The 10407-nt window shown below is 38.8% G+C and overlaps 1 protein-coding gene across 1 annotated transcript; it reads right to left on the reverse strand.

Annotated features, from left to right (window-relative positions):
- Positions 1 to 472: 472 nt before the first annotated feature.
- Positions 473 to 7261, reverse strand: scrt2 (scratch family zinc finger 2). Its single transcript, XM_084086358.1, has 2 exons — positions 6545 to 7261; positions 473 to 2572 (listed from the first exon to the last, which is right to left on the reverse strand). Exons 1-2 carry the CDS (start codon positions 6690 to 6692, stop codon positions 1788 to 1790), a joined length of 933 nt encoding a protein of 310 aa, XP_083942484.1. The 5' UTR covers positions 6693 to 7261; the 3' UTR covers positions 473 to 1787.
- Between the last annotated feature and the right edge of the window lie 3146 nt (positions 7262 to 10407).

Genomic DNA, 10407 nt, shown 5'->3' on the forward strand with positions numbered 1-10407 from the left:
TTTTATTAGTGTTTAGATGTAAAATACATTTCTGGAATACTAAATTGTTTGGCATTTGAGCAATGAGATGAATTGTGATGTCACAAATGTGGGTGGAGTCACACAAACACACCATAGACATAGGCTGCATCCGAAATTGCATAGTATCTTGAGTAGGTACTTATTTTGATTTAAGTATTTTGTGAGCGCTAAAAAAGTGTGTTCTATTTAGTATTAATGTGTGTGGTATGAATGTAATCTGGATGCACTTCATTCGGCATGTTGCCCTTATCACGTGACCTACTGCATCAGTTGCGTCACCGCCATTCATAAATCCTCTCTCGTGGCCTTATGGGATAGTAAAGTGTCGGACATACTTGTTTAGTCACGTACTATATAGTAGGGAAGTATGCGATTTCAGATGCAGCCCTAGACATTTTGAATGGTCTCAGCAGGAAATGGAGTTCTAGAAACGACGAAATGAGATATGACCTTTGAGATATTAAGGAGATTTCTGTTTATTGCCCTACATTGACTGCTAACAGGACAGCTGTGATTATACAAGTTGCTGTACCTTAGAAGAATTATTGCCCATTAAACAAAGCATCATCACCTGAATTCATCTGCTTTTAAACACTGCATACCGTCCCTCTCGAAAAAGAATAAAATCCCTCTACAGCTGAATCATGCATATAAAGATTTTCATTAAAGAGCAGCATTTTAAAAGGTCAACGGCAGTTCAGTATCCGATAACACAGAGAATAGTCAACCAAATAAATAAATAAATAGATAGATAGGTACATAAATAAATAAATACACATTAAATAAATAGGGAAATGAAAATAGTGCATAAATAAATACATAAGTACTCAACAATACTGGAATGGTAGAAATGAGGTTTGTATGATGGATGCTTTGAGAGCTTGGACAGAGCAGAGGTTAGAGGTCATACCTGCCTCTGGGTGAGGTAATCATGGAGCAGGAAGACAAGGGGCGGAGCCCCAGGCATCTGGAGCACATGCAGTCTGTTTTAATGTGAGGAAGCCCAGCAGAGCGAGCAGAGATGCACGAAAGAAGTCGTTGAAAGTCCCTGTCGTGTTTCGAATGTTTGGTGATCATTGTCTTGAGTGCTGTTTCCTCCATATGGTAAAACAAAAGTGATGGTCGCTCTGCTCGAACAGTTACAGGACACGATTGGCACAAATAAATAAACAAATAAATAATGAAACTGCAGGAAACATTGAATATAAAAATAACAATTATAAATAAAATACCAAAAGTGTAACAAAAGTTTGCACCTTTTCAGAGGTCTACAATCTTTTTTTTGTTCTTTTTTTTTGCAAATACTGTCGTTATTCACATTTTCATAAAAAGTTTATGTTGGCAGTTGCAAAAGAATTCAAAATAAAAGAGCAGCATAAAAATACAAATTGATTTTCATTTCTCAAAAAGCACAAACCTGTTGCTGTCTTTTTTTATGTCTTTTTTATGATTTGCTATAAAACATCAGTAATCTAAATATTATTACTATCGTTATTAATAGGATTATGTTCATAAAAATTTGCATGCCAGGCCTCATAATTGTACGTGTCTATATGAGAGGGTCTTTTTTTTTCTTTTTTTTTTTACCAAAGAAAAAAAATCCAGCATCTATTCATTATTGTCTTATTATTATTGGGTTGGTTTGGGCTTTTTTCTTGGTGAAAATATTGCTTTCTAAAAAAGGGATAGTGGGGTCTGTGAATGGGGAGTCTGTAGGGGGGGGGGGGATTTTTGAGAGCGTGAACTCATCTTCATCTTTTCTCTTGTTAATTCTCGGAGCCAGACTCGTCCTCGTCTCCGGAGCCTCTGAAGCAGGCGGACTCGTAGTGCTTGTTCAGGTAGGACTTCAGCGCGAAGGTCTTATTGCAGCGCTTGCAGCTGTAGTGTTTGAAGGCCGAATGTGTCTGCATGTGCGCTCGTAGGTTGGATCGGTCGGCGAAGGCTTTCCCGCAGTGGGCGCAGGCGAAGGGTTTTTCTCCCGTATGCGATCGCATGTGCCCCTGCAGCAGCCAGGGCCGACTGAAGGCTTTACTACACACGTGACATTTGTGCTTGAGGTCGTGAGTGAGGATGTGCATGGCCAGCGCCGGCATGGACACGTAAACCTTGTCGCAGGTGGGACACTTGCGCGCCATCTTGCTGTCGAGGCTGCGGTGGGTCTGCTTGTGTCTGCTCAGGTTGGATGAAGTGGCGTAGGTCTTTCCGCACTCGTTGCAGGTGTGTCGTGGACCTCCGTTGTTCGCCCCGGCCATTTCTTTCTCCTCTGCTTCAACATTTTTCGTTTCCGCGACCTCGCCCTTCCTCCTCGAGCGGCCGTCAGATATGAAGAACGCATCCATGGTGTAGCCCTCGCTGAGAGATTCGCTCTCACTGCTGAAGTATCCGCGGGCCGTGAGGCCAGACTGAGGGCTGTCCGGGTGCTCCAGGTCCGGTTGGCAGTACTCCCCACCTCCGCTGCTGACGGGGGAGTACAGCGGATCCGAGCTCGGTTTCATGTCGGCCTGCTTCTCCTCTGTGTACTCAGAAGAGCTGATGTAATCTTGGATGTAGCCTGCAGCAGGACAGAGAACATGAACTGGTTATTAACTCATTCACTGATTCTCTGAAGTCCAGGTGTAAAGCAATTAAAGACACAGAATGTGATTACACTAAAGACACAGGGCCCTATTTTAACAATCTAAGTGCATGGTCTAAAGTGCACGGCGCAAGCGCACTTAGGGCGTGTCCAAATCCACTTTTGCTAGTTTTCCGACGGGAAAAATGGTCGGCGCACCAGCCGCATGGTCTAAAGGGTTGTCCCTATTCTCTTAATGAGTAATGGGTGTGTTTTGGGAGTAACATAAAATAAACCAATCAGAGTCTCATCTCCAATTCCCTTTAAAAGCCAGTTGCGCTCGCGCCATGGCGGATTCGCTATTTACATGGCGGAATTTGCAAGCAGAAAATTGAACGCTTCTCTAGCAAGGAAACGGATCTGCTCGTGCGCAAGGTGAAAGCGCGCAAGCAGACCATCTACAGGACAAAGTGTATGCTCGTTGTGGACGGATATTGCTAACGTGCTCTTTAAATAACAAAAAAAATATTGTGCAGTCTATTTCAGTTACCTTAAAATAGCAACGCGCCAACAATGCGCCTGAATGCCTCGATTTCAGATCAGCTCTCCCATGGGCGCACTAATGGGCGCAAATGCGTTTGCTATTTAACCAACGTGCCGCAGGACGTGAAAATGATAACTGTGTCGGGCTGAAACTAGCAAAAAACACTTGCATCATGCCTGGCGCCACATTGCACCGGGTGTATGATAGGGCCCACAATGTTAAGTTTACTGTCAGACACAACAAAATAGAAGTACAACAAATGACAATAACACACCTAAAAACAAAGGTTCTTTATTGACAACGAATACGGTTCCATCAAAAACCTTTAACCTTTCCATCATAAAACCTTTCCATTCCACAAAAGGTTATTTATGGTGTATGTGTTCTTTAGATTATTAAAATGTTGTTCACATGAAGAAAAAAAAAGGTTCTTTTTAAGAACTGTTCACTGAAAGTTTATTTGGGGATAGCTGGCATCATGCGAAAATGCTCTCTTGGAACCTTTAAGTTTCCATGAGACTTTCCTAAAACACCTCACATCATATCTGCCTTAAGTTGCAAGTCTTTAGTTTAAAAGTCTTTGGTAAAATAATACTGGAAACCAATTTGACTATATTTTGTGCTATGCTATATGGAAGTCTGTTTTGCTTAAATTTTTTAAAAAATGGCTACTTTTTAATTTATTTATCTATTCATTCATTAATTTTCTCATATTTTTTTATTAATGTTCACATTTGTGTCTCGCAGTGAGACTTTATATTTCATAGTATGACTTTATTTCACACAATTGAAACAGGCTTCCATAGTTCCTTCTGCATACCTCATTCATGTAAGTGTGTGTGTGTGTGTGTGATTGAGACCCAGAGGGTTTTAACATGGTTAATAGCTAATTAAGCAGGTTAACTGTGGTGGAAGCACAAGTGTCTCTCTTTCCCTCCTTGAGATGAAGAAGCCACTCAGACTCTCTTTTTCTTTGATGAGATTAGCCGAGGGCTCCTGTAGAGTTTGGTGTTTATTTGTCTATTACGCACAACGTAATCTTTTAAAAGTGGAAGTAAATGGAGGATGATGTTATGAATGGTCCTTAAAAACCATTTTAAGGAAATCAGGACTTTACAAAGCATTTTCACTTCTGTTAGAAGATAACCAAAACTATTTCCCAGATTTCAAAACCTCCTGAAATAGTTTCAAACATTGAAGTATATTACAAATATGAAAATATACTCCTTAATACAGGATGTCTTGCTTCCTCTCTATCTGCTGAAACAAATAAACTCCCTCGTAACTTCTCTAAACTGATTATGGAGCCCTCTGACCGCGAAGAGCGAGTCTTAATGCATCGTGAGGGTCATTCAGTAGCTGCTAAAAGGATTTCTGGCAGCCGTGGGGCTCAGACGCGTTTATTGCCATTGGAATTTCACCGACATAATACCCCTTCCAAGGTGCCATGTCTTTGACAAAATGTTTCTAATTCAATCTGCTTGCTAAAAGGGAAACCCAAAAGGCATTTTATGCAGTGCAGTATCAGTTTGGGCGAGTTATACAGTGAAATTAAAGAAAGCGATGCGCAATAATGGTGGAGCTAACCAGGGGAAAAAGTCAACAGGATCAGTAGAGAGAGAATGTTATTTGGGGATATAACTGTGCTGTCCACAAAAGGCTGTTCAGAGGTTATTAGGAGATATATATATATATATATATATATATATATATATATATATATATAAATATATAATATAATATAATATAATATAATATTATAAAAAAAAATTGGTAACTATATTTTCTGTCAGAATAGGTATTGTTCCCCTACCAAACTAAACCTGTGGTATTAGCCATGAAAAAAAAGAAAGAAAAAGATTATGAAAACTTGCACAGTTTGAACAAATAGCATGAATATAACTGTGATAGAAAAATAAAATAAATTTAATCATATAATTGGATTAATATTGCAAATATAATTATAATGGTTTTGGTAATATAAGAAACAATTTTCTTATATATAAAAAGAAAAAATATATTATTATTATCATTTCATTATGATTTTGCAGATGCAACAATACTTGTAGGAACAGAAATGTTAATGTGGATAAATTTTTTGGGGGGGTTAGTCCATTGACTGACAGACGAGATGGAGTTGTTTGTTCTTTGTGCTCGACCTTCAAGATGAAGAATAAAGAAAAATGTCTTCTACAATAATTACAGCAACTGTTTGCGAATTATTATACAAAACCGATAGGGGAATTAGGGGAAATAAATTATTATTATTTATAAAATGAAGAAAAAATGCATGCTTTCGATTTTGGGATTTCATATGAAAATACAATGCAATACAAAACAATATTGTAAAAGCATAAACCTAATTTTAAAAGGAGCAGCGCAGCTTATAAGTTCATATAATCTTACAATGACCCAAAAACAGATAAACAGTCTGTTGTGTTTTTTTAATTTTTATAACAGGTGGGAAGATATCCCTCATGTCTTATCTCGCTTATCTGTGAAAAACACCACAGCAGGACAGAGAGAGCCACACATCTGCTACCGAAATCTGTCTGTGAGGACACACAGAGCTCTCTGGACTCCCTTTAGTCTCTGTAGAATAGCTCAGTTTAGCTCAGCCTGTCCCATCATGTCCGCTCAGGGATGCTGGGCTTGCTCTGTGCGTGATGCTATTTGCCCTATTGTGCGAGTGCGTGCTGCTGCATCATGTGACAAAAGTCAGCACTGCCTCAAGCTTCTCTTTCCTTTCATCTCCCTCGTTGTCCTTCGAGCTGTACAGTACAGTACTCGGATGTCTCCTGTGGCGTCAATGATGGCTGAAACCCTACCTCCTCCTCCTCCACCACTTAGATTCATGTACCCGGAAGCAGGAGAGTGAAAGAGAAATAGTGAGATGAGGCAGAAAAGAAGGATGGGGGAGGAGAGCGAGAAAGAGAGAGTGCTGTTGGTGGGTGGGTGGGGGGGGAGGGTTTGGACCGAAACTCAAGGGCAGTATCAGCTAAGGACAAACACATCAGCCCCACAAAGCAAAGTGCTAGCGTTAGCATGAGCTACGCACAACAAACTGGTATCAAGCTCCTGTATGTACACTTTCGTACGGCTTTATTCGCATAAGCTGATCGCGCTGCGTGACCTGATTTGTGTCAGCATGAGTCAAAAAACAAAGTCTGGGGGGCACAATGGAGGACGAGGTTGGGGGTGAAAGGATGGAGGGTTTTACGGATTAGTTCGCGACAGAATGGGAAGATTTATGTAACATCTGTTGGACTACGTACAATGTTCAAAAAACACAGCATCAAATCTGAATTATGCCCTAGCAGATATTTTTCATAGGCTAACCATTTGGGAACATTGTTGAACATCAAGCACATATAGTGAAGCTACTGTATCTGTATGTAAACAATATATTTAGGCACCATACTCACCATTTTCACAGAGTCGGACGCCCAGGTTTGAGCGAGAACGTGTAAAGGAGTCATCGGGATGATGATGGTGATGATGATTAGACGCTGAAACGGGAGATGAGGAAAAATCATCCAGTTTGATTTTCTTCACAAGAAATGAGCGAGGCATGGTTCACACACGGTCGCACACGCACAGACGCAGCAGAAAATCCTTCACATCGGCCGCAGACGGACAAAAAAACCCTGGAGAAAATCGTCCCGAATGAAATCCGTCACGTAAAAAAAGATCCACGTCCCAGAAACTAAAAGAAAAACCCAGTGATTGTAGATAAAGGAAAAATGAAGAGCACGCAGGAGGAGAGAGATGTCTGATGGTACAATACTGTGTGTGTGTGTGTGTGTGACTGCTACTGTACACACACACACACCCGCTTACGCTGCTGAAAAAAAAAAAATTCACTTGTTCAGCACTGGATAGCTCCTGGCCTGCAGCGGAGGCGGCTGAGAGGAGGAAGAGATGGAGAGGGGAGAGAGAGAGAGAGAGAGAGAGAGACAGAGAGAGAGAGAGAGAGAGACAGACAGACAGAGAGAGAAGAGACTGTGAGACTAGCTGAGATCAGCAGTCAGGCAGGTTTTATAGAGGCAGACGGTGGGAGTGAGATCAGGTGGTACATCGCAATGAAGCTGCTCAGCATTAATCCATCAAACATCCCTCGGGACACACATCACATTACTACTGAACCGTCTGTGCCTTCACACACGCAGACAGACAGACCCCCCTCTGATACGCTCCCTCCCCTCCTTGCACACCCCCATTCTGTGGGAGCAAGAGAGAGAGAAAGAGAAGGAAAGGCCTGAAATGTCACACAATCTCAAAGTGAGTTGATACAACAACCAGCGTACATTCTGTTCGTTTCCGTTCTGCGTCCCGTCTGTTTCGCTGACAGTTACATCAAATTCTGGCAAGATGTATTCGCTTCGATTTCCTCTCTAAATCTGCAATGTCAACTAGAATTCATACTTTTCCTGTGTATTTATTTACATTTATGCATTTGGCATAAAGCTTTGCGTTTGTGTGTTTTCTGGGATTCGAACCCATGAGCATCATCGTTGCGAGCATCATTATTATTGTTATTTTAGTATTATTTCTATACTATTATAGTAGGCCTATTTATTAAGATTTTATATTTTTTATTTTAATTTTAGTTCAGGTATTAGTTATTTTGTTATGTGCTTTTGTTATTTTTATTAGTTTTTTATAGTATTTCTATATGGCTTTAGTTTTTATAATTTTAATACATATTACTTTTAATTAGTTACCAAGGCAACATTTTTAATCTTTAAGTTTTTTATCTAATATTTATATTTTATTTCAGCTTCAATTACTAAAAACAATTTTTAGTAGTTTTAGTTAACAATAACAACAGTTTTTTCACTGTCTGCATATTCTTGAACAGCCATTAACAATGTTAATTGTTATGTGGAGAAACACAAGACTTCCTGAATCAATGCAATTTTGAAGCAAATATCCAGTACAGGTTGTCGCACACACACACACTCTCACACACACACACACACACACGCACACACATTCTCAGTGTGCACAATGATTACAAGTGCAGGCCACAGTTACTATGAATGGAGCTTCATAGGACAGGATGATGTCGGCATCTGCCTGCATGCTGAACCCTTTATGTTCTTTATGTCTTTGTGCTTACATGTAAAGCAAGTGGGAGTCTCTCAAACCGGCCCCCCATTCACTTAATGAAGTGTCTGAATACACCACACGCCACTATCGCTCTCCCTTTCTCTCCCTCTGAGCAGTTGTCTAAAATAATTATTATACACACACGTGTTCGATATAGCTTTACGATCATTTTTAGGATATTGTTTCAGATTGCCAGTATATTATTTATTTATAATATTTTGCATATGTACGTGCATTATGCATGTATTAATATGGATTCATTTTTACGAGTATTGCTGCTGTTTACATTAATAAGTAAAGAAAAAACATTTAAAATATAAATATTAAATAATATAAGATTTACAAATAATTGAAACTATTTTGAAATAGAAACAGTATATATATATACATTTAATATTATTAATGTTGTTTATATATAAAAATACATTGTTAATATAATTTTTGTGTGTGTGTGTATATATATATATATATATATATATATATATACATTAACTTTATTTGTATCTGTATAAATTTTATGTATACAAATTTTTAACATTACATTTAATCGTTCAATAATTAATTTAAAAAAATATATAAATATAAAATAATATAATGTTACAAATGAACATGTTTTTCCCTTTTCCCTTTTTCTCTATATGTATTATTAATACTATTATTAGTATTATTATAATATTTTTTTTAGTATTATAATTGTTAATTAGCTTTTTATGAATAGATATTTGCATATATATTTGATATTATTAATCTTATTTATTATCTTATTTATTTGCATATTTTTGCATTTATCTGTATATACTTAAATATATATTTTAATGTTATATTTATTTACTTAAATTAAAAAAAATGATCCATTTGCATTAATCTTAATAATCTTCCAAAATCACTGAAATTATCAACAAGTGAAATGTTACAGGTTGTGCTTATGACCCCCCAACCACATTCACACAATGAGAAAAAATCCTAATCTTTCATGTGAGCATCTGGTCAGTGCCCCAGGACAGGCGGTTCCCCCCTCACCCCCCACCTCCAGTGCCTGTGGGCCAGAGGGCCAGATCAGGTCTGCCTGCTGTGTGCTATGAAAGGCTTTGGGTTTCATCCAGTGATTATTGTTTGGGGGGGGGATTTACTCAGTATCTCCATCTATCTCATCCTCAGATGAGGCTACTTTTTCTGTCTCTCTCTCTCTCTCTTGCTTCATCACTTTCTTTATCTCACTCTATCACTGTTTCTTTCTCCATCACTCTTTCTGGAATGCTTCCTGTTTCTCTGATCGCAGGTGTCTGATTCTCTCTTCCTCCGCTGTGGTTTCATTTATCCGGAAGGTTCTTCTTGCCTTGCTCAAAGGAGAAACACAAAACCCACGGTGGGAGATGCTCTCCTTCTCTTTCCTCCTCCTCCTCATTACTGTCTCTCTCCCTCTCATGTTCATTCTTTACATCCTACATTCCCTCATTGTTTTGTGACTTTGTAATTCGTAAAACAGCACGGTTCCTTTGAATGTTTCTCAATGATAAAGTGGATTGGATTTCTAGATTTTTTTTTCTGCTCATATTGTTGCAATTTTCTTCCTGTTGAGCAGTAAGAGATCAGGACTCTCTGAAAGCTCGTTCTTTGGTCTTTCATCATCTTAAACATAAATGTAAAAGTGTAGGGTAATATGTAGACAGTTCACTCTTTACTATTGTCATATTAACTTGCTATAGCCCTTAGTCAAGTTAGACAAAAAAAAAATCATAATTTGTAATAAATGAAAATGAGGCTGTGAGGGCAGGGGCGCGGGAAGATGTTTTAGGTTTTTGGGGGGTGGGGGGGGGTCACCACTTTTGAATAAGAAACTATATCAAGTCTATAAAACTCGTCAAAACTCCGCAAATCACAACAACCGTATCGGTGGGTTTTGACATTATTGATGCTTTCAATCATAATGCAACGGACCGGTCTACGGGACATAAATTAAGCCTTTAAATAAAGGGTTATTGGACTGTTTACACTGTCATATACAATAAAAGAGCCTGCACAGCGACAATTTATGCCTAGTGACACAACACTGACGATGGACTTGCGCTCAGGAGTAGAGCGGCTGTGGATTTAGTTCATTATTTTTTTGAGCGGCTGCGGACAAATTCTTTCTACGCACAGACAATATGACGTCACACTCTGCGTGTTTAATTAA

The sequence above is a fragment of the Abramis brama genome, assembly GCF_963993115.1.
Source record: "Abramis brama genome assembly, chromosome: 16".
In the NCBI taxonomy this organism is placed as follows: domain Eukaryota; kingdom Metazoa; phylum Chordata; class Actinopteri; order Cypriniformes; family Leuciscidae; genus Abramis; species Abramis brama.